We start from the raw sequence: 25,526 nt of genomic DNA, 5'->3' as shown, positions 1-25,526 counted from the left end.
TCCAGTGCCTAACACTGATTTCTTAAAATTATGTTCACTACATTTTTTCATGCACACATTTCAGAGTAAATGCAGTATAAAATCCTTGGCTGTGAGCACAGTGGGAAACCATACGTACCACAGGAGTTTTTAGTTAGTGTGTAATTCATCCAGTGAGTGAAATCCACTTCCTTTCCATAAAGCCTTAGTAATCAGCTGCTATATGGGTGAAGTGCAGGAGGGAAGGTCGGGGGAAGTGAAATCTACTTCTGAACCAGAAGGACATGGGTCAACAGCATGCCATTTGCTCAGTAAGTTATGGGGTACAGAATCCACCTAAAGTGGATCCCATTACATGTGTAATACCATCATCACAGACCTACAGAGCCAGCCTATGCAGGGCCAGAGAGGAGACCTTTTCTATAAAGTATGTATAGGGGATTTGGAGACATCCAGGAGTATTCAGAAATCCACTTCTGTCCTTTCCACAACCCCAGTGTGGGCCTTCTGTTACGGAAGGCCTCATACAGAAATTTTGATTAATGCTAATGTAATATAGGATCCAAAAGAATCAAATGAGTCCTTTTCTCCATTAGGGATAGAAACATTAGGGCCAGATTGTAATTGACCCTTTAATGAAAGTGGGGAAGAGTGCAAGAAGCTTCCCCACTTTGTGCCAAACAGTTATAGTCCCTACACGTAGACCTCATCCATACTAGCATAATTACCTGAGTGTCAGCCATAGTCTCAACAGAACCAATGTTGAAGATGATCAGCTGCCATTCTAGAACAAGAGAAACCTTTTTCAGCACAGTTTCAGAAAACCATGACGCAACTCAGTTTTAGTTCATTCCCATTGTACTTTTCCAAAGATCATGTAAAACAAAAGGAATTTGTGAAAATTAAATTCTGAGGAATAAAAGGAATAGGGGGTCAGATTTGAGTCTCTTGAGCCAGGCTTACAATGAAATTTTCTGTTTTCGAAAAAGGGTTCATCAGAGAAATGATAATATTTTGATCTGTGTCTCATGAATGACAGACAAATGCAATTGATTGAAAGTTGTATAGTTGCCTCCAGATTGACACAATTAACTATTCCCTGCTGTAAGAGCAGGAAGCTGAATCTGTTTGCTCAAATGGATGTGAATTATCTTCTGAACTTTTTGTAAACATAACAATCCACTTACACTTCTGGTACCTGCTGACATATCTTTGATATACTAGTCTGAAAAGTTCCAAATTCAGCATCTATCTTGAACTTAATTTTCCTGGAAAAACTCGTCTACAGACGCATGATGTTTACTGGAAAAATAAATACAATGTTTGATGTGAGCTAGGCAAGAAAGCATTTCAGTTTTGAAAAAAACATTGTTCTGCATGTTCATTTTACAACAAAAAGCATTTCAAGATAAAATATCCTGACGTCTGTTTGTTTAATTTTCACTCTGCACTTTATGAAGTTAAAAATTATGTGACTTGTTTAACAACTGGGGGAGGTGTGACAGTCTGAAACAAAACACGGTTTTTGAGACAGATGTGTGAAGGTATGCCTAAAGCAGGAAGCTGCTTAACAAGGCAACAGCTGAGAGAGGTACAGCATCTGTTCAGGGTTGTTTAATACACAGCAGAAGCAAATAAAAATACTACTAAGAAGAAATTTGTTCAACAGGAGAAGGAAAAAACCCTGCTTTTCCATTTTTTAAACCTATTGATGTTTGATTATAATTTTATTAATGTTTATTAATGTTGTAGAGTAATGTTGTAGAGTAACATAGCAAATTGGGAGGCAGCTAAATAATGGACTGTCCCTGCGGACTTTGCTCATGGGAATAAGACGTACAAAATAGGGTCTTGAATGTGTTTTTTAAAAAATGGCTGTAAAAATGTAACAGTTTTGGGTTGATGATGCTGATGATTAGGAGATGAATCCTTGTGTTTGTTAAAGGACGTTTTTCCATTATAGGGTCTCCATGGCTACTGCATCCTCCCAGGTTTTAATCCCTGAAATTAATCTTAATGATACTTTTGATACTTTTGCGCTTGATTTTACCCGGGAGAAGAAATTGCTGGAATGCCTCGATTATCTTACAGGTATTTTTTTAAACAACTAATTCACTTGTAAAATATTCTGGCCAAGATTGTCACTTTCCCATCCCCATTAGACCTGCTGGGTGGGTTACCCATATCACAACGCAGGGGGAAGGGAAGGATAGGGAGTGTATGGGCAGGAGTGAGGAATAGGTGGAGCCTTGCCTCTGTCCCCTCCTCCCTGCCCAGTGCTTCAGACAGCACAATTAAGAGGACATGGAGGGGGAAATAAAATGAGCCTAGAAATGATGTGCATAGATTATTCCCCCTCCCCCTCCCCCCCGAGCAATGGGGAAGTAGGGACTTTGAACCCTGAGTCATAATTTGTTCCCTGTTCTACACCTACACCATTGCTGCTCTGCATTGTCTTGTGTTCAAGGCAGATTACCTTTGCTGTTCAAAGCAGTTTAGCCTTATATAAGTAACCAGAAGCAATTCTAATGACTAGTACTAAGTAATCAGCAATGAGAGATGTCTTCATGTACATTTCACCCATGAAGTACCTGAAGGAGCTTGCAGTATTCAGGGTTGTATGGTGTGCAACATCTTTTTCACTACTATATGCGTTGATCCTACAGTCTTTGCTTTCTCAAAGATCCCATTAAGTTAAATGGGAATTTTGCCTGAATAAATCTGCAGGTTTGGGATTGCATAATCTGCAATCGCAGAATATGTAGTCATTCACAGAGAGAAACAACTTGATGAAATCAAGAATGTTCCCTTTTTAGTGGCAGAACAATTCATTTCAGTTTAATTCATTGAGAACAGAAAAAACCATGGCATCGACTCTAATTTTCCACAGCCTATAAGCTGCCATGAGTATGCAGAAATGAAACACACACAGCATTGTTCAAAGAGCACTTAAAAATTGTGCCTCAATTTTGCATAAAAATTTTGATGGGATTTCACAAGGACATGCTGATACCAAGTCCCTGAACTGCACTGACAATAGTTTGGTACTTTTCCACATTTAGGGCTGACTTCTTTGTGGGCACAAAGAAAAATGAGCACATGGAAGGAGTGGGTGTGTTCAAGGACAGCATAGCTTCTGCTATATACATCTCTGTGTTTTTTGGCATTTATCTGTATGAGGAGCTATGTCTGCAAGCAGTTTCCATATCACTGTGCTACTACTGAATGTGATCAGTATAACCCATACCTATGTAAATAAATAGACAAAAACCACTGTGGATGTGGGTCAGTTACCGGTTGCTCTATACATGAGTGAAATCCTGGTTCCACTGAAGTCAATCAGAGTTTTGCCATTGACTTCAGTGGGGCCAAGATTTCACCCCATATTCCTAACACAAAACTTAAAAATCAAATATATGAAAAGTTAAAACAACTAACAGGACATTCTCTCTATTCCCCCATGCAAAGATGCACATCTAACCACTAGCACAACCACTATACGCCACCAGAGAAGACACCACAGTTTTAATTCTGTTCCAGTAGAGATGCCAGCTTCAGCCACCCTCTTCCTCAAATTCCACCCACAAATAGACCAGACTCTTCTTGTCCCTTCTGCACAGTTCTGTGAAACTACACACACTCAGGTTTGGGGGAACAACATAAAAGTTAGATCTGTTTAGCTAGACATTTTTAATCTACCATTTTTGTTGTTTTGGCTGGCCAGTCCAGAATGGCCTACTTACCCATGTTTTTACCAGATTAATCTTCTGTACGAATAAATAAGGTGTGGCTCAAGTTGCAAAATACAAACAGGAAATCCAAAATGTCTGAGCACAAAATACCGCCTACCTTGATTTCTCATATCTTATAAACAAAGGTTGAAATAAAGAAATTATATATACACCAACAGTCACATATGCTTGGCTATTCTGTATTATAATTTTAGAATTTTAGGGCCAGATTTTACTCCTTTTCCTCATGATGAGTAGTACCTTACTTCATGAGGAGTTTCACTGAAAACAATGGAGCTATTTGTGAAATGAAGTTCTACTCACAGCGATGAAATGTAGCAGAATCTAGCCCATTATAATACATTTCAATTTCATTGTATTGCTTCACTCATGATGTTCTGAAATAGTTTTTAAAAATGAAGATAAATTGGTACGTGGATTACTAATTAAAGAAAATTGCCCATATTACATCTATCACAAGTGAATAAACAACTTACAAAGATGTATCTATTTCATTGCTTTATGGACCAAAATAAAAGGCCGTAGGGGCTATAGATCCAAGGATGGATTTTACATTCAGACCTCTAAATTTATTTGAAAGATGTGGAAATCCACTTTCAGGCAAAGAATTCCCCTTACATCTTGAGGAATTCTATGTATACTATTGTAGTCTACCTGGTTCATGAAATAAGTAATGCTCAGGAAATGTCATCCATATGCTAGTTTCATGGAGGGCTAGGTACATAGCAGGTCCACTGGATAAAATCCTCCCACTCTGTGTCAAACTCTCCTTCTATTCTGTGATTTTAGAGCATGAATATATGTATTCTTCAGTGGGACCCCTCTGTGTGCACACAGAGAAAATTCACACTCATGTTTTCAAAAGGGACAAAGGGAATTAGGCACCCAATCTCTGTTGAAATTCAATGGGAATGAGGTGCCCAAATCTCTTTGGCACCTTTGAAAATACCACCCTTAATATTTATAATAGTCACTATTTAACCATTGACTATAATAACTTTCATCTTCCATTCAATTATTATTTATTATTTGTACTATGGTACTGCCTAGAAGCCTCAACTGCGATCAGGATCCTATTGCGTTAGACAAATAAGAGAACGAAAGCATTTCAGTTTAATACAGTCCCGCAAAAATTGGATCCCCCAGCTAAGATACAAAGATCAGTTTATTTCCTTTTAATAGTATTTTTCTAAACTGAAGGAAAGGCAATATATGGAAGAGGCGCAGAAGGGGGAGGGAAAGGAAGAATAAGATACAGCAGAATTACAAAAAACACCTCTGATAGGTTAGTCAGCTATTTCTAAAAGCCATGCAGGTCAACCTCAAATATTTCAAAGAGAATTCATAGTAGCAATACTGCAGTATATGATTCTTTCACAATATATCACCAGTCAATATACATTATCTAAATTGCAGCAATATCCCTTTCAGAGGATTTGGATTTTTTCTTCTTCTTTTGTTTACATTCCCCTTCTGAGATGAATGTTCTTATTTTAGTTGATTTCCATCCCTTTTTGTTAATACCCATATGTCCCAAGGGTTCCTCAGTTTGGAAAAAAAAGTACGCTGACAAGCTTCTGTGCTACAATATTTAGAGCAGCACAAATCACGGTCAGATCATGAAACATATTTGAGCATTTCCGTATGCCTCGAAGTTGCCTCTTTTACATAAATGAAAAATGCTGCTTGGAACGAAGTCTACCTCTTTAATCCTTGCATAATACATAAATAAAACAGACACTTAAAATATAAACATATTTAATGGCAAAATAATATTTTAAAATGTTAAATTAAAATAAAATTGCTGGGAAAAGACTCTTCCACTGTGGGGTTTTTTTTAAGTGCTCATGAAAATCTAAGAACTGCTAGCAAAAAACGTGGATTCCACTTCCTCCTTTACTTTTAATTCAGGTACTATTGGGTCATTTTGTGAGTAATCAGTACCACTGACCTCATTGGGGCTACTCATATTATAGCTATTTAGATGTGAAAAGAGTTTTAAGATCTGCCCTCCTGGATGGTGGCAGTTTTATGACAGGAATTCGTGGAGAGTGATTTTTAAATTGCCCATCATAGGGCCATTATTTTTTAATTTTTAAGAAGTTCCCATTGAAGTTAGGTCCCTTCCAACTCTACATTTCTAAGTTCTGCCTAAAAATCTGTGGTACAATATTGCCCTAAAGTCCCAGCTAAAATTTGCACAATAATCTCAGAGGGGAAAGGGAACATACTCTAATGAGTCAGTTAGCTCCTTCTACTATCAGTTGTTCTTGGTTTTTCACAGCTCCTAACCCTCCAACCATTAGAGAAGAACTCTGTACAGCTTCTTACGACACAATCACTGTCCACTGGACCTCCGATGATGAATTCAGTGTGGTCTCATATGAGCTTCAGTACACCATCTTTACTGGACAAGCTAATTTAGTTAGTAAGTATGAATCTTCTCATTTTCTGTTCTGCTTAATTGTGATTTTCAGCAAATTACATGCCTTCAAATACAAATCTATCCAGAAGTCAAGAAGAAAAGCGAAAAAACACAATTCCTATACATTTTTTATTGCTCGCCTATATTTAAAGTCCAATGACTGCAATGACTTTGGAAGGATTTTCAAATTCAAAACTTATGTGGCTTGAATTTCTTGTATGCTTACATTTGCTAGGAGTGTAGTAGGGTGGGAGTTCACAAAACAATAACAGATTCCTAATGACACAAATACAATCTATCTCATCTGAGCTAAGCAGCATTCATAACTTTTTAAATTATTTGTATGATTTTAAGAGAGTTTAAAATATATTTACTGGAGTTATAAATTCTGAGCATTAGTATTACAAGTATAAGCAAAGCCAGATGGCCAGGACCAGATTTTTCCAAAACACTTAGCAAGCAGTAGCTCCCATTTAGATGCTTACAATGAGATTTTCAAAAAAACTCATTACCCAATAAACTGTGCTCTTTCTGAAAATCTGATTTCTTTAAATTGAAACCTTGATCTGCCAAAACATTTAAGCATGTGCTCAAGGATAAGCACCTATTGACTAAAATGGGACTATTCATGTGCTTGAAGGTAAGATTTGGTGAAAAACTGTTCAAATGCTTATGCCCAAAAGCACCTATATGACTAAAGAGCCAAAGTGCCACTTTCAAAAGTGACCCTCTCACTGACTTTCAATTAGACTCGTGCTCCTGGGTCACTTAGGTGCTGTTGAAAAATTTACGCTTAGGGATAAAAATAAAGGTTTTCCCACTAACTTCAGTTGTACATAGGGCTACAGAAAGTAGGGATTCATTTCAGTGTAAAGCTTCTCTCAGTGTAGGAAAGTCAAAGGGAGTAAACAACTGGAAAAAGCTATTGATGTGGTGATTTTATTTGATGTAGTTTTTATAATTACACTAACCCTTGCATTGTCCTATATGACTCATAGTAGAACATTTTCCTTCGCCTTGATACTATGAGTTCTATGAAAGACCAAATTTAAGTTGTTCTTTATGAGTTAACTTGTTTCTAGACAATTATTCTACCAGTAATGAACCTCCTAATTTTTATTACTGTAAGTTAGTAAAATAGGCCCACTCTACAAAGCAACTTAGGCACTTAAAGCCTAGATTTAGAAAGAGGAGGGTGCCTACCTTATCCCTTTATTCCAGTGATTAGGGTATTCATGCTGGATATGGCTAACCCTGGTTCAAGCTCTCTGCTGTCTATTGAAGAGAAGGGATATGAACAGGGTTCTCCCACCCCTCAAGGAAGTGCCCTAACCACTGAACTATGGCATCATTCTCACTCTTTCGTTTTGTAAATAAGAATGCTGGAATATTGAAAGCACATGCTTGTCAAATACTTGAGTGAACGCTGCATTTAGTATTTTACTTGTAGGCTTAATTCTTGTCAACAGCCTCTAAATTCTTAATAGAGCTAAGTAGAAAGGCCAAGTAAACTTCAGTACACACTTGTACACCCAGGCTAACTGATAGACCTAATTCAATAAAGGCTTAAGAGTACTCCAAAGGAATTAGAGCAAGGCAGACGAGAAAAAGAAAAGATTCTCTGATTAGTCACTAACAATCAGACAGGACTGTGCAATAATGCAGAGTGCTGCTTGTTCTCTGACCCATTTTCATACACGGTATTATGCTGACAGAAGGCGTAGTGTGGGTAAAGAGAGCATGTCAGCTGCAGAACAGTAGGGATGGGTTTGTTGACAAATGTAAATGATGGCAAAAGTGAGTGCAATTTCTGTACCTTTGTAATTGGAGGCTTCCTTGTTTACTAGTGAATAAACTACAAAGTGTTTCCTTTTAAGTGTATGTTGTAGGCTTCAGATGTGGACGTGAGAGCTTTGATCTACAAAACAAGAATTAATTGGGTTTTGCAGGTGATAATGTTTTGGAATTGCACAGTGTGAAATGCTCAGTGTATGGTCTGAAATTTAATTGTCTCACTTGCTATTTTGCATATGTAATAATATTAAAGCATCAAATAAAAATTAATGGATCAAATAACATCTTAAGAAGGCTTTTTATAAAAAGTTCTTTATATATTTCAAACAAATGTAGATATATTATCGTTGCAACATGCTGGACCTAATTCTCCTATCTCACCAGTTTTACATCATTGCAACTCCATGGACTTCCACTCTTGATTTATACTGGCAGAGATGAGAATCAGTCCCATGTTCTCTGGAGAAACATATTTTCCAAAATGTTTATAGCTTCTTCAGGTCTCTCTAAAGAGTGGGAAAAGGTTGGCTGTTTGTTTTAATTTTGCTTTCATCTGTAAGCCATAGAACTCCTAACATTTTATTCTAGGTCATAAAAAGTATATAAACATCATTCTGCTTCTTGAAAAGCTTCCCTTTTTCTCTCCATCTGAGATAAAGTCTTGTATCTCATAGTGGAGGTGCCATTTCCTTCCTGCAAATACCAATTCCAAGGGGAGAATCCCTACAAGCCTGCCCTGATTTCTTTGAGGAAAGTCTCTATAACATGGTTAGGTCCAACTTCCAAACATACTCAGAGATTTGTTCACCAGTCTCCTGTTTTTACCCAGAGTGTTCTGAAGTATTCTTTTCCTTTATATAGATCATCCTGCTTGTCCTGTAGTGGTATTTAATCTTCTTTTTTTATATTTGATTTTCCAAGAATGCAGTTGGCATATTGGAGTATTAACCTCTTGAATTTTCAAATAAATGGTATATTCAATGGAACCCTCTTACAGTGAATTATTTTTCTCAGAACAGTTTTGCTATAAGTGGAAGTTCACTGTTGTTGGGTTTGCAATCTTCATCTTTGTGCTAAAACAAATCATTCTATTTTAACATAATGGAGTTTCTGTTAAAGTGGGTTTCCCCATATTTGTGACATTTACATACTGCCTCATAGTAAAAGGCATTCTTCACTTCTTCATCACACCCCCAAATAATGCGTGCAGTGCCTGCTGTTACTGCAGGTTACCTACTACAGAGAGTGTCTATCTATCTGTTTCTATCCATGAATTAATCAGGAGGAAGTAGCTAGAGCACTGTATCAAGCCAATATGCTGCTTTCCCCAGAGGCTATGTGAATTACTTTAGATACATACCCACACATTCTACTTATGTAAGTTGCTGTTATGGAATCCATTTCTTAGAACTGCATGGCCAGCTTTGCTTCACTTTCCTGTCTTTAGTACATTTCCCTCAAAAGCATAGGTTATTAAGAGATTGTTATGAATTCAGCAAGAAAAACAAACCTAAGTTTTACTGATGCATTTTGTGTCCAACATAATAAATTAAAATATCTTTTATTAATTGATACATTTGGGGGTTCAAATTTGGTCCAGGCCCTATCTGATACAGGAAAGATTATTTCCAAATGTGGCCCAATTGTTTGGCTACCAAAGGCCTGGCAGCACTCTTTCTGTAAGAACAACACAGAACTTTAAATTAAGCAGATTTTTACTACAGTAGTTATTCTCAAAGCTAATGTTATCGGAGGAACAGTTTGCACATTAGCATCTCTGAGAAGTAGCTAATCATCTGTAATCTGAATACTGTAAATATCTTTTTATAATTACTGTGTACTAGTTGGTTCACATGCAGAATAATTATTTTACCCCCTTTTAAATAATGTGAAACATAAATCCTGTAAAAAATAAATCTATACTTTTTTCAACATCATGGAATTGCTTTAGGACACAACAAAGGTCAGTTTTTAACTCCCTGTCTTCACTGTATGCAGCACAGAAGGTGTTTTTGAACAGCACTCATGGCTCTCTCTAAGATCTGTAGGAGGCAAGAGATTAATTCTATTCCTCCTGGTGATTGATAGAATCCGGCCTGTTACATATATATAAAGATACGGTATAAGGTGAAAATCTGCCCTGAGTTACATGTCTACAACCCCCATGACTTCCATCATAGAGAAGGATCACTCCTATTCCTCACAGAGGAAGGATGGTCTTGTGGTTAAGGTACTGGATTGGAACTCAGGAGATCTACATTCAATTCTCAGTCTGGTCACAGTACCAAGTGACTTTGGCCAAGTCACTTAATCCCTTTCCCTCGGGTCCCCTTTTTAAAAATGGGGTAATAATACTTGCTTTGTTTGTTGTTTAGTTAGACTGTTTTATTCTTGGGCAGTTTACACTCTTAAGAGCAGGGTTCATGGATCAATTGCAGAATAAAGATTTAAACCAGAACCACATGCTGGGTTATATGCTACGTTTAGGGCCTGATTCTCATTTACTCCCACTTTAAGGCCTTTTTACACTGTCAGAACAATATAAAGGGACTTTAATGTAAATGAGAATCAAGTCCTTAGTCTGATATTTTCAAAAGTGCCTAAGGGGCCTAGGTGTCCAACTCCCACTGAAAATCAATAGAGGTGGGGGGCCTGTCTCCCGTAGCCACTTCTGAAAATCCCATTTTAGGTGTCTGAGCTGTTTCAATATATTTCGAATGCAAGTTCCTTAGGGCACAGATTGTGGGAGGGTTTTTTTTTGTTTTGTTTTTTGTAGAGTACTGAACATGCTGCTAGAACTTAACAAATTATTTATTTTTGTAATCCTCATTATTTGGTTATTATGGCCATAAGCACAAAAAGAACAGCAGAAGAATAAAATTTTTATCTTTAGTTTAGGTAAACTGTTGGACCTAAAGAAATTGCCAAGGGTCAAATTTTCAATAGTTAACTCCCATTGAAAGTCAGCGAGACTTTGTCTTCGAAGTCACTGAGGACTATTAAATTATGAACATTTCACTATGTCTTTTCATATAGTTCTTTAACTCATTAGAAGGGATTTCCTATATTCTTAAGAAAAGTTCCATAGTGAGTGAAGGTGTGCTACTGTGCTTTCCCAGTGAGTATCTCTTTAATGTAACAATAGCCAATGTGCCAAATGTGGGATAAAACCAGGAAAACCTCAGACTGTTAAAACAGTGTTAAAAGATCATGTTGCTTAGGAAAAATTGTTATGCATTTAACAGAAATTCTGTCTATATTAATTTCATCCATGTGGGAATGTGGAGGGGGCGGGTTATATATCTGTCACCTTCTCTCACTGTAATTGCCCCACTGATGTGAGTTGGTAATAGATTTATTGAAATAAGGCATTTTTAAACTATTAAAATGCTTGGGATATTAGATAACCTTCCTGTGACTTATGTGCGCCTGGTGTAGTTTAAAAAAAAAAAAAAGTGTTTTGTTAAAATAGTGTATCCAACAGTGTAAATTTTAGTAGGATTTACACATTGGGATTTTTCCCGGCTGGTTTTTAAAGTGCGTCAGCAACCAACCCTGGGGAAATAGCTTTACCAATTATTACCTCCAGATTGTAGAAAACGTCTTTTTTTTTTCTCCAGTGAAAACTCACACATCCTGCATGGGCATCACTGTACTCACTGCACCATTCCAGGATGTAATTTAAATTCCCTACATTCTTCTAGGATACGTACATTGTTTTATCACCTGCAGGAGCCTTTATTCTTAATGTTTAAAGCCCTAGATTGCTGAAACAAGAAACCTCAATCTACAAACAAGATGAGCACATGCTGTGATTAGGAGCAGTAGTGCCTCTCAGCTGCCTCTTCTACTCCTGTGCATAAAGCTTAATGGTGCTGCTATGGTATTTAAACCGTTGGCCACGATAGGGACTCAAGAATGCACACTGTCCTGGTGGCAACTCCTAGAGGCCTGTGAAATGTTCACACAATCAGGTTGCTCAGTTGGCTGATCATTCCTAATCCTCTTCTTCCCTTCTTCTCCAGGCTTGTCTGTCCAATGCTTGCTCCATATTCACTCCATCCTCTTCCGTTCCTAATCCTCTCCATTTCATAAAAGAAGCAGCTCTTCCATTATGTCTGCTCCTGGAATAGAGTCGGGAACTAAACATTAGTTTGAAATGGAGATAAAATATTCCCTCAGAAATAATAGTTTTATATGGCCCTCACTGGTTGTCTGTATTTGTTTTAGATCTCGTGTAATTGCGGTTGGGGGACATCATCATAACTTCACTTTTTCAGCTTTTGGGACCATAGCTTTGTTTAGTCATGTGACAGCACTCCAGAGATAATCATCCAGGCCCTCATTCAGGAAAGCATCCCTATTCAGATTCAATTTAAACATGTGTTTATATGAATAGACTTAATCATGTGTTTAGGTACCCTCCTGAATAGGGGCCTTGATGATTATCCTTGGAGGCCTGCCACGTGACCAAACAAACATTCTATTTACAAACATTCTGTTTTTATATCAATAGACTTTGGCTGCAGAAGTTTTCTCTTTGACCCTGTGATGGCAAGATATCCTGATGCCTAAGACTGGTGTAGTTGTGCCAAGATCCTGGAGTCTAAATTAATGTTCATATTGTTACATAATTTAATAACTAATATATACTTATAGTTAATTTTATAGCTAATAGGTAACATGCGTAAATCTAGAAGGTGAAAACCCATAACAAATGCATCTGCATTTTTTATGATTCCTCAGACACCTGTTTGAATGCAGGTTTTAGATCGACTGTGTTGAGATCATTTTAACTTCATCATCCTCTGAGGGATTGCATCAAGTTTCTAATGCTGTTGAAAGGTTCCAAGGCAAGCTAGAAAAATGTACTTTAACTGGCAAATTTCTAGGGATTTGATACAGATCTCAGATTTCCAGGTGATTTTAACAAATGGCAATTACTATATCAACAAAACTAACATGGTACCAAGGAGCATCTCTCTCACTACCACTGCCCACCTACCATGGGTCACCACTATCGGTTGGATCTTGCTGTGAGGAGCACCTCCTGTGATGGGCTGAGTCAGTGGGAGCAGAAGGTGCTCAGCACTATCCAAGAGGTGTGCAGTGCTTTGCAGAAGCAGACCCCATAAGCAGCTGAAAAATAAGTGGCAGGGTCGGTGGCCATTCATGGCCTTATTCTGTGAGGCACTGATTGTGAGGCATTCTGGGAGCTGACTGCCCTCCTTTCCCAGCCACTTAACAGCAACATAGAGTATTCATCACCAGGGAAGTTCAGCACCAGGAAGTCCCTTCCTAAATCAGGTTTTACAAAGTAGCTCTGTACAGCACAGAGTAACAGCAAGTAAATAGGACCAGCGCCTGCCAGATTTAAAACTCTGTCTTTTTTCCAGGGTCTGATGTGGAGTCTCTGATTCCAGAGTGCTCTGAAACTAGTAATTGAAGGGATTCCATTCTTTTCAACTGTCTGTGTGATGAGCAGATTTGTTCTTACAGAACAGAGCTAAAATAAGGAAAGTACTGGTGCTGACTGAGGCCCATTAACTTCAATGGGTCTTAAAAGCTGAACAGTAAAGGCATGAGCTTTCAAGATTGTACATGACTGTTGCTGCTATAGTGGGACACCTTGTCGATTCTAAGCATCCCACCATAAAAATGAGCCCGACCCTTCATTCAGTGACGTTGGCAGCAAACTTCCTTAGATATTAATGGAAGCAGGAATGGGACCCCTTTTAGATGATATTTCATTGGTTATAGTGGGACATTAATAGAGTATGGCATTGACATCTCAGAAGCTGGAGGGAAGGACCACTATGAAAGCACTGAAATCCTTCAGAAATGTTTTATTACAACGGTATCTATCCACAGAATCTCCTTGTCTTTCCTAATGAGAATCAAAACCCTTTGGGTATGTTATTAAATTCTCTCTCTTGAAATCCTCGTTATTTAACACTTTTATAGCAATAGTCCCTGGAGGCCCATTGGGTCGGGGTCCAGTTGTTCAATTCAGAATAACATAGAAACAAATTGCAACAGCAGTTGCTGCATAACTAGTGCTAGTTTCTGCATAACATGAGAAGTTGCATAACTAGTGCCAGTTTATTTTGATAGCCAATTTCTCCTCAAGGGAGGCCCAGGACTAAAGAAGCAAAGGCCAGGAGGATGGTCTGAGCAATGCAATGCAATAGGTACAGTACTTCCCTGCCCTATGCTGGGATCATGCCAAAGACTGCATTTACTTCCCCTCTCTCATGAGCAAAAAACTCACCCGTAGAATAAAAAACCAAAATTCAGTAGATCTGTTTCAGACACAGAACAGGGAATGGACTGATATTCCTGTAGGCACCATAGTAGGTGCTAGACAGGACTGGAGCCTCTGCAAGGAATAACGCTGGGTTCTTTTCTCAGGGGATAGGTGGATGATGGATCTGTCTGATCTAATTTTCAACATCTTTGTGAAAAAATTGAGTGCTGCAAACTCTCGTAGCTGATGTTTAGGAGAAGTAAATGGGGTCAGGGAGCTTGCTGGCTTATGAACAAAGAAGATACCAGAATTCATTTTTGCTTTAAAACAACAAACAAAAATGCAAGTCTGGTAAACGTGATTGTGGTTCATCTTGACCGTAGTTAGTATCAAAATATCAATATCCTTGATGTGTTAGAATAGGCCCCAGCAAGCTGAAAACCCTCAGATGTTCCAGGTCTGCTTTCTACAAGATAAAATACAAAGGGTATGTTTAGCGACACTGCGCCTTTGTAAGAAGAATGGTCTAAACGCTCTGGAGCTAGTTCTGGAGTTAGGAGATAGGGTTCAATTCCTGACTCACAGTGTTTTATCTTGAGTTAGTCACTTAATGTATGGCTACACTGCAATAAAAGACCCATGCCATGGCACTGATTGGGCTTGCGTGGCTCTGGCGGTGGGACTACAAAATTGCAGTATAGACGTTTGGGCTCAGGCCAGGTACAATGTCTACACTGCAGTTTTTAGCCCTGCAGCCTGAGTCAGCTGACCCGGGCTCTGAGACTCTGTGCTCTGGGGTTTTATTGCAGGGTAGAGGTACGCTCTGGCCTGGTTTTTTAAAGGTATTTATGTGTTGTGGCTCTCAGCTGTGTAATACCTATCTGTTTTAGTGCCTAAATCTTATTTTCAATAGGGATTTAGGCATTTTAAGAGCTGGAATCCTGCCCAAATCCCTTTTGAAAGCGAGATTTAGGCTCCTAAATCACTTAGCTTTTACATGCTGATTGCCGCAATGCCTAATAATACCTTTAAAAATCTGGGTCTTCATCTTGCTGTGCCTCAATTCCCCATTTGGAAAAAGCCTCACCAGGTTGTTGTGAAGATAAAATCCATTCATAATTGTGAGGCACTCTGATATTACAGTGATGAAGGCAATGTGAGTACCTAGATAGACAGAAAGAATGAACTAATGAAAGACAAAGCAAAACAATTAAGAAATTAAAAGATGAGTCCTAAACTTTATCCTTAATGGGCTTGCAAACAAAAAAGCAAATAGCCTGAGTTAGGAAGCGTTTCCAACATAACTCTGAATTTATTCAATTCTATATACCCTATATACCCTATCTGCAAGTTATCTCCTTGTGTATGTGGTTTTTTTTTCTTAACCGTTTCTTCTCAAAAGGTTTTGTACTGGCACCTGTGTATGTTCATATATGATAGTCTACTATCAACTGGTAAAAGGCACTATCCAGCCGTGTTCCCTGCTCCCCTGATAAAAGGCAGGATAAAAGTTTAAAACTGCCCTAACAATATACTGACTTTTATAATGTATTCTAGTTCCAATGAAGTTAGAGACTGAAAAGAACTTAAATCCTCTCATCCAATGAAAGATTGTTCCTTTTTGTTGTATTTTCTAGTCTTAAATTATTATTCTAATTATTATTTATATACTATAACTACAATTACTTATGCATACATGCATATATAATTATTATCAGCAGTGTTATTTCTATAAATGTTTATCATGCAATAGTAACCAGCAGCTAATTAGATTGGGGGCCCATTATAGCAAGTACTGTTTTAAACATATAGAACTAGTCAATGATATGTTTCAATAAGGTTTCCATCACATCTTGTAGGAAACACATTCACATCTTATTAGATCTCATTGTCGGAAGTTTTCCCCTTTTGGTTTAGCCTGCATGTGTCTTTCCTTAGTAGCTTCCATTTATGTTATGCTCTCATCTGGATGCATCACATGCACAATGAACGTTTATAACTGTATACAGTGGAAAGTAATACTAACCTTTCCCAACTAACAACCTAATAACTGGGAAAGAAATCAGAAAAGTAGTAAAATAAATGATAATACTTTAGATTACCTCCATCTGGCAAAGGCTTGACTGAAAAAGATGACACTTGCAGAATACCCTGAAGTCTAACAAATTTGGGCTCTGAGAGACTTCCAGGAGAAGTGAGGTCTGTAGTTGAGATCTCTCCACGGACAACTTGCTTCAGGTCCTTGAGAATGAACATTAGGGGAATGTCAGTAAAAAATGCCTCAACAAACCTTATGGCAATGAGCCACATTAGTCTTTTAAGTCCTAAAGCACACAGCTCAATTCATGAAGTCAAAAAACAGACATGGCATTTCCACAAACCTCTAGTCCTTAAGCAATAAACCATTCCTTGTCTAGGAACAACTGAAAGTTCCCAGACTGTCCACACATCAGTGAATCATCTCTTAAAGGTCCATTTTTCATGCTTGATTTCATGTACTAAGATTTTAAAAGGTACACTAGTTGGGGGCAGGTGCAACGAGTCAGTGGAAATTAGCGAACCAGTTGGTAAATATTACAGCTCTCAAGGAAGTAAAGAGGCAAGTTTCTTGTGGATTGTTTAATGCCTTTTCAGGTTAATGTAAATATTCAGGAGCGTTCAAAGTATTTCTCCATTTGTTACAAAGTATTTAGTATGTTATGACTAATGTGTTTCGTTTGAAATTACAGGTTTGTGTAACTCAGCCGACAGTTGGATGATTGTTCCAAATATCAAACAAAACCATTACACAGTGCATGGGTTACAGAGTGGCACTAAGTACATCTTCGTTGTCAAGGCCATTAATCAGGCTGGTAGCCGAAACAGTGAGCCTGGCAAGCTGAAGACAAATAGTGAGTAACATGGATTCAAGCAAGCACACATGCACACCCACGCTCGCTTTTCTCCCAGCCTCCTTTATAGGTTTGATACTTGAAAGGTGGAGGATTGGGGGGATAAAGCAGGTTGCCTTGTTGATCGTGCTTTGCACTTAGTCCGTTTATTTTTCACCCCATTCGAGACTGCCAAAGTCTCCAACAGGACAATGCAGTGATCTCTTTCTTTCTGGAGGTCACCTGAAGCTTTCACATCATTGAAGATAACACTAGCAGTAGCAACAGTAACAAGAAACAACTGAAAAATGTTTCTTTTGGATTTTTAAAAAAAAATTATTACTTCTCATATTGTCTTACCCTTTTCTTCTATTTTTATTGGCTAGTTTATTTCTTTATAAATTTAATAAGATGGTCATTATATTTTTAAAATAAGCTAAATTTTGTTCTTCTGAATGATCCCTGTTTTATGATATTGGGAGTCTGCCCAAATTCATTATAAAAACCCTGTGGGGTGGTGGAGTCAGAGATCGCACTTTTAAGAAAGTGATTTGAACAAAATTATTAGCGGATATAGCCTAGCATTTTAAGGCAGCGGATATAAGCTTTTTTCCATCTGTGGTTTCTTGTCATGCCCTAGCCAATCCCACAGTCCTTTCAGAGTCACAGCAAGAAACTGCAGATGGTGTTGTATGTTGGATAGGGAATGTTGGGGCTGGAGGAGCAGTTGCTGGGGGATAATGGAAGTGTTGGGAGGTTACTGTGGAAGATCTAGTGCATTTCTTCTTCCTCCCCGGCTACCCGGCCAGCATTCTACCCCTGAGTTGCCAACTTATATACACAGCATCTGCTACTAAAAATAATGTATGTAGCGATAAATACAATTTTAAGTAAAGCAGGCACTTCCCCACCTCTGAAGGACCCATGTGGGAAATGGCAATCTCTCTTTTTTATACTTTGAGATATAATGCAACACACAAACAATGTTTACTGTCAGGTACGTGTGATATGATCTGACCTGATGTAACCCAGTACAGAGAAAGACATGGTTCAGATGATGCCTTGCCAATACAAAGACTAGGAGACAGGTACAGAGATATAAAGGAGGTATTTTGCTGCTATCCAGTGGTAGAAGCAAGCAGACACATTTTGCATACCTGGACAAAAAAATGTGTCAAAGCGTACATTCTGAAGGGTAAATTTTACCTTTGGTGTGTGCATAATTATGTTTATGCTATGAAAGAAAATGTATCGCTACATCTAAAACCATTCCTTCATCTTTAGGATCAAAATAATAGTAAATGAGACAGTGTCAGCTTAACCTTTTCCTTTAAATGCTTACCCTTTCAGATTTCTTAGAGATCTGAAATAAAACATGTTGAATATCACTTTTCAGACCATTTCATTCATCTTTCTATGCCAACTTCAATTATTTCAATTCCACTGCATAAGAATTACTTAGCTGTTCTTTCACAAACACTAAGGAATTCACATCTTAATTTAAAGTGCACATTTATCAATACCATAAGGTCACAGAGCCACTGAGAATACTCATTTCCACTCCCCACTCATGTAATCAGATCTTTGACTTTTAAGATTTGCCTTTATATGAAAGGGGATAAAGGGAGAAAAAGGACTTTGTTGGCCACTGGCGGTGTCATATTTTTTCCAGTTGTCCTTTGGAAATTCTCTGGCGGAAGTCAAAAGATCTTTCTGCTTTTTAACACGGGTAAGCTTGTCAGAGTCAGAGCAGGCATTATGTATCTAGAGAGCTCAGTTTACCAAACTGTTTCCTGTTATTGTCTACAAACCTTGTGCTACGGCAGAAGATACCTGCCAACAGCAACAACAGTGATGTTGTTACACCATATTGTTTGGACCAAGTGATAGTTATAGTTCATTTGGACTGTTATAGATATAGTTACAAGTTTTAGTTATAGTTGTTTGGACCAAGTTATAGTTCATTTCCTTCATTTTAATGCACAGTATTCACTATTGTTGGCATCCTTCCAAAATGACACTACAGTGTATTATTACCAGTATCAATAAAACCAGGAGAGTGAATGAACAGCACTTTTTCTGATTTTCAAACTCATTTTATGGGATTATGAAGTAATACATTTTTGGAATAGTGCTAAAGCCATTATTGTAATTTTTCACTGTTGGCAAACTAATAGGAATGTGAGGTAGTCTAAAATCTACTGTATAACAAAAAAGTCATAATCAGAGATTGCATGTTTCTTGGTTTCAACTACATGAAAGATTTAAAGTATTCAAGTTAGCTCTAAGTCTCAGAGAATGAGTGTGACTTTAACACAGGGCTGTTCTTAGATGTAGCCAGTACTTCACTCGGTTTGAACACGCTCGTCCTTTTGTTGAGTTAGGAGGCAATTTGGTCCAGTATATTTAAGTTTGGGCCTCTTTTAGAGCAGGATAATGCTCTGGGGGGCGGAATGTATTCTTATATACTCTTATCTGTTTAACATGCAGATTTTCTGATCCAAATATATGACTTGATGTGTAATTGTTAAAATTAAACAAACCTTTCCTTGTCATCCTCGTGTGTGCGCCCAGGCCAGCCATTTAAACTGGACCCCAAATCTGCCCACAGAAAGTTGAAGGTGTCCCATGATAACCTGACAGTGGAGCGTGATGAAACCTCTTCCAAAAAGAGCCACACACCTGAGCGATTCACCAGCCAAGGGAGCTACGGAGTAGCTGGCAATGTGTTTATAGACAGTGGACGGCATTACTGGGAAGTGGTTATCAGTGGGAGTACGTGGTATGTGTCACATTTTTAATTACTTAGCACCAGAAAAAGTTGCATTTGTTTCCATACTAGTAAATGTCAGTGCTTCCTAAACAAAACTGAAACATCATTCTTCAATAAGAATAAGAGATTGAACATAAAGGCAGCTTGATGGTCCAGTGGCAACTGTTTCACGGGGGAATCAGATTTGGTCCCAAGGTCCACAGGCTTGCAGAGAATGGGAATGTAGTGGGTACATGCCCCCAGGGTGGGCTGTAGGTTGTAGGGGATAAAGAATGAGCCCCATTGGTTCTAATGTAGAACAGACTTTGTGTGCTCTGTACCCAATGTGTTTGGTCAGACAGAGAGACACCATGACATGGGATTCAAGGGTTGTGGTAGTGGTAGAAATAAATGTAATGGAAAACTGGTGAGGCCTGGAGCACCCATCCTTCCTAACAAGAAAAATGCGTATTTGCTAATGCCAACACATAATAGGCAGAAAAAATGCTTAGTAGATATTTAGCATAAAGAAACAAAACACAGCTTATATAGAACAAACGTACAATAACACATATGAGGTTAGCCCCTGCTACCACCTGAGGAATCTGAGCCACACAAGCTTCTTCCCTACAGGGGAAATCAGGCCTTCATGCAGGGTGCCCAATAATGAGACTTCCCCTTGAGATCATTAACATACTCCATTTCACCAGGACATCCCACCAACCCTAGTGCTTGGTTGGCAAAGGAATGTTGTCTCCTACAGTTGCCTCATGTGGCCTAATACTCAATCCAATAAACTGACATTTCAATCTACAAACCTCACAAAGAGCTGGCAAAAGAGGTTTTATCAAGGCAGAAATGGGCATTCCATATTCTACATTAGCTGTATTTTGTTGCTTTTACTCATCTTTCTGCAGCAGCATGTATTCAATCAGCAAGAAGAGTTCACATTAACAGCAAATACAACAATAGTGGCAGATAGAAAGTTATTTGGTTTTGATTCATTAACATATTGTATAGTCTTCAGTTCAGAAATGGAAATGTCAAGATGAAGGATTAGAAGTCTGAGCTGTTTAGCACCCATCAATTTCCCTTGTGAATAAAAAAGGCCTTTATCAGTAGCTAAGAATTCCAACAAATTGCTATAGCATCCACACTGTAAATAGTATTGCGGACAACAAGATTTGCATGCCCTGCCAGTCACAACATTGGGAGAGGGGAGGAACATTAATTAAGTGGGCTGTTTTGGTTAACCTTCACTTAATGAGAACTTAACATGCATAACCAAAAGAGAACAATACATTCCTTAGAGTCCTTCAGGATAAAGTTTAGCCTTTATTGAGAGAAAACAGCATGACACAAATATTTGTTTGCTGGACTATTTTTGTTTTACAGGTATGCAATTGGCATTTCTTACAAGACAGCGCCAAAACATGAGTGGATCGGAAAGAATTCTGCCTCTTGGGTGCTTTGTCGTTGTAATAATACCTGGGTGGTGAGACATAACAGCAAAGAAATTCCTATAGAGCCTGCTCCTCACCTCCGTCGTGTTGGGATTTTGCTGGACTACGACAACGGTTCCCTTGCCTTTTATGATGCTTTGAACTCTCTACAGCTTTACACTTTTGACATAACATTTGCACAGCCCGTGTGCCCCACGTTCACTGTGTGGAATAAATGTTTGACAATTATAACGGGCCTGCCTATCCCCGATCACTTAGACTCCATTGAGCAGCTTCCGTGATTGCTAAAAGCAAATGGACATAATGTCAGCTTTCCAGTGGACTGCAAAAATACTGCCCACAGGAGCTTGACTGGAACTATTTGAATACAAGGCATACAAAACATCCCTCATGATTCCAGCCAGAACTGAAATTGGGTCTCTTCTTTACTGTGTATTTTTTATTAAAGGGCAAGAAATGGCTTTAATAATTTCTCAGTACTATTTTGTATTTAGTCTCATACAGGAAGATTTATAAATTATTTATATAAAAAAAACCCTGATTTGGCTATTTGGATTACAATTCATTGTTTTTGCACATTAAGGGGCCCTTTCACTAAAGTTTCACAAGCCCTTCCTATGGTTTTATTTTACAAGGGACAACTAGCAGGAATTTTGTTTCCTGAAAACTGTGCAGAGGACACATTGATATACTGTTGATGTTACATGAAACTCCAATCTTATTGTGTACAACATCTCTTAACTTCAGTTTTGCACATCAGAATGTGTGTACTGAAAAATGAAATAAAATAAAGGAAGGAAGGAAGGAAATGGAGTTAGCCAGTACAACAAAAGAAGAAGGATTTATTTACTTCTGTTCACTAATAGATCTGCATGTTACACCTATTCATGAAGAAAGATATGGAATATCTTCCAGAAACGTCAGTGGATAAATCATCCAGGGATTGCCATCTACCAATGCTTCAGTTTTGTCTCTGGGAAGCACTGTAGGATCATTGAGGATTTGTAAGATTGATATCATCTAAGAAAATCAGCAACTTTGGAGCAGTGCAACCAATCCAAGATCTGACTATATCCTGATTGGATGAGAAGATGTGTCATTTAAGCTTCCCATTGGAATTGGAGATGGCTTAGTTCTGACAGTCGAGGTGTGGGTACATATCACTGATTTTACAAGGTATGCCACAACAATCCAAGCCCATACATCTGGTATGAGAGATGGACTACTTACAACTGATTTTAAACTTAAATGCAAGGGTTTCAGTGTATTACACTATACTGTATAAATAAAGAAGAGTAAAGAAATCTGATATATGGATGTTACATTGAGAAGCACTGTACAGAAGTTCACCATAAAATCAGCCAATGAAACAAAAAACGTGTATTGTTGCATTGGGTTGTTTGAGGGGATAGAGTTCCCTTTGTGAATGAGGAGTAAATGACAAATTTGCAGCAGTAACATTAGTTTGTCTGTGTTTCACCTGCACATATGGGATCTAAGTTAGCTCTGGTGTTAGTGGCTGCAACTCCACTGAGGTAAGTAGAAGCCGTAGCCACTATATCCCAAAGCTGAATTTGGCCCATTAACTTTTTTAAAATGAATAGTGCCCTTTGTGATTATTACACTATTTATGTATAAATGATCATTTGGGAGATTCCTGAGAAATATTTTAAATGTAGAAGATGGTATGATGCCTTTTAAAGATATTCCTAGAGAGAAGAGTGAAAAGGGTTTTGTTGATAATATGCAAATGATGAAAACCTGCCTTCACAGAGTAAAGATAAATGGAATACAAGCGTAAATAAAAGGGTTGGCTCAATCGTTATAAACCTTGCTTTGGGTGTCCTTTGACAACGACACTTTAATGCACTTTGTTCACTAATGGGCCTAAAATAAAAGGGTCCCAAGCTTGGCTTCAGATTTTTTAAATATTGACTCTCCAGGTACAAAGATGTACTACAGTTTGCCTTATGATAATGATATGAAAGAAGCTTATGAGGAGGATAATGAATACAGGTGACTACAGGATTTGTTAAAATAGATATTAATTACTGTTCATGTTCCTTTGATTTCCTATACATACCCCGTTTACTGTGGGATGAATGGGGAAAAGTATCTCTCTGACAGCATGTTGGTTGCAGCCATTTTATCGCTTCCTGCCGTGGGAGCATTCCATGGTTTACAGAGAGTAGCCACTGACCTTTTCTGAGTTGACATATGTAAGGGAAAATATATACATACTCTATGCCACAGTGTTTATTCTAATGTCTGTGATGATCTAGAAAAGGCCCCCCAAGAGCTTAAAAAAATGTATGAAACAGTGTTTTGTGTAACCAAATGTTATATTACCACCGCGACTTGATGTACTTAGTTCAGCTGATCTGGTTTTGACTGTTTGAAAGGCAGTTAAGAAAGTATGAAAGTTATTATATACAGTGGACTGGACACAGTTTGTAGAAAAAACAATGGTAAAATAGGTGTTGGGAGGGAACAATATGTTGGAGAGTGACAATATGGGATGGATGCCAACCTTCTACCTACCAGAACAGAGTATGTTACTACAATATACGTGGCAAATTTGTGTACTGGCCTTTTTCATAGAAATATTATTACATATATCTGGAAGCTAATTTCAGAAATGGACAAACTGATAATAGTTCAATATTATACCATACAGGGCTTGTAGAGATCAAATTGGATTGAAAACAGTATCATGAATATTTGGAGGCTTCCCCCCCCCTTTTTTTTTTCATTTTAAACACCAACCATGTGTTCAAAGGTTGACAATGGTTTTGGCCGAGAGGGAAAAAAAATGACCTGGTATCTACAATAGTAATCCTGACTATGGGATTTATATTTCAACAGTGAATACTTCATTTTAAGCCAAACCACATTCCTCAAATGGACTATTAATTCTATCAGTGCTATGTGTGTATATATATATACATATGTATGTGTATATATACACTAAATATATATGCGTGTGTATATATATATATATGTATATGTAATTATACATATATAAGTACAGATTAATTGGCAATAAATTAAGTTTTCCACCATCCCTTTTTGCTTTTTTTTTTTAACCATTATATATTCTGTACGGACTATGATTGGGGAAGCAGTTTGCTGTATTTGGTATTTGTATGGACATTTTCAAAAACAAAAATCTGTTTATTTTACAGTACTTGATTTGATGCCTGATTATACAATAAAAACATCCTTTTGAAAACTTGGCTTTTGTGGATCTGTGGCATTTTGCAGGTCCATAAGAATAAAATGAAATATGGGGGACCAGCAATCCTAAACCAGTAACTAAAACATGCTGCTTTAACAACGTATGGCAAAGCTGGATGAGGTTTTCCTCATGTATTCTGAAATTGCTGTGACTCTCAGTACCGCATGTGTACAATGATCGTTTTAAGGCTGTAAATCCAAGTTGGGATTCAGTGGAGCAAACTGTCGAACTCCAAGTGCAAGGATAGTATGACTGAATGGGTACGGGTGTTGCTCAACTTGGCTTACAGAAACCAAAGGGAAAGCTGCTCAGTGACATAGCTTTTCGTCTTTCTGCCTTTATTCTTCCTGACTGCTAAGTCTCTCCACTGCTCAGGCAAAGGGACCTCATTAAACAGTGGGTCCCACCAGTGGTCGACAGAGCATTTGTGGGTGGTCTGTCAAGAACTGGCTGATCGTGGAGTACTGGCTCCTTCTCCTTTTTTCCAGCTGATAAATTGCATTAAAAGAAGCTAAACGTACAATGAACGTTTTCCTGGCGTTACTTTTCTATGGAAACAATTGCTGTAGTTGCTACAAGGATGATATTTAATCATCAGTGGGAGGTGAAGGTGGTCCATGTGACTACCACTGGGAAGGGAGGGTGGTGTGTGTCATTGCAAATGGGTGACTGAGCATAATGCCCATATGTAAGAGGAGGTAAGTCCGTGACACAATCCTTGTCACTTTGATCATCACCCCACTTTTAGCAATTTTCCACTGGCTCCTTTTCTCTATTGTATCAAACATAAGTTACTTGTTTTAACTTTCAGGGACCAATCACAATCTATTCCCCATCCAGCCTTAGAGGTGGTTTACATGAGAGTGCCGTGGTCGAGGGCACCATCAAGAGAATGTCTCAATAACAACTCTCCCATCGGCTCTGTCCCCAGCCCCGTCCACTTCCAGCCCCGCTTCACCTGAATCCCTGTGCTCAGCCTGCATCTCCACTCTGCCCCTCCACCTCA

At 38.2% G+C, this 25,526-nt stretch overlaps 1 protein-coding gene across 4 annotated transcripts in view; it reads left to right on the top strand.

The window, feature by feature from the left end:
• Nucleotides 1-24,499, top strand: part of MID1 (midline 1) — a 326,390-nt gene extending 301,891 nt beyond the window's left edge. For all 4 annotated transcript variants that reach the window (XM_067553016.1, XM_067553018.1, XM_067553015.1 and 1 more), the window contains 5 exons: nt 1,943-2,070; nt 6,016-6,159; nt 16,927-17,088; nt 19,642-19,849; nt 21,215-24,499. In XM_067553016.1, coding sequence (XP_067409117.1) covers nt 1,943-2,070; nt 6,016-6,159; nt 16,927-17,088; nt 19,642-19,849; nt 21,215-21,563 — 991 coding nt within the window. In that variant the 3' untranslated portion in view covers nt 21,564-24,499. The remainder of the gene's footprint in view (nt 1-1,942; nt 2,071-6,015; nt 6,160-16,926; nt 17,089-19,641; nt 19,850-21,214) is intronic.
• Nucleotides 24,500-25,526: the final 1,027 nt, after the last annotated feature.

This window comes from Emydura macquarii, unplaced genomic scaffold (assembly GCF_026122565.2).
Source record: "Emydura macquarii macquarii isolate MOO-44397 ecotype Brisbane River unplaced genomic scaffold, CSIRO-AGI_Emac_v2 contig_1424, whole genome shotgun sequence".
In the NCBI taxonomy this organism is placed as follows: domain Eukaryota; kingdom Metazoa; phylum Chordata; order Testudines; family Chelidae; genus Emydura; species Emydura macquarii.
The sequence above is the reverse complement of the archived record's forward strand: the minus strand, read 5'-3'. Positions and strand labels throughout refer to the sequence as shown.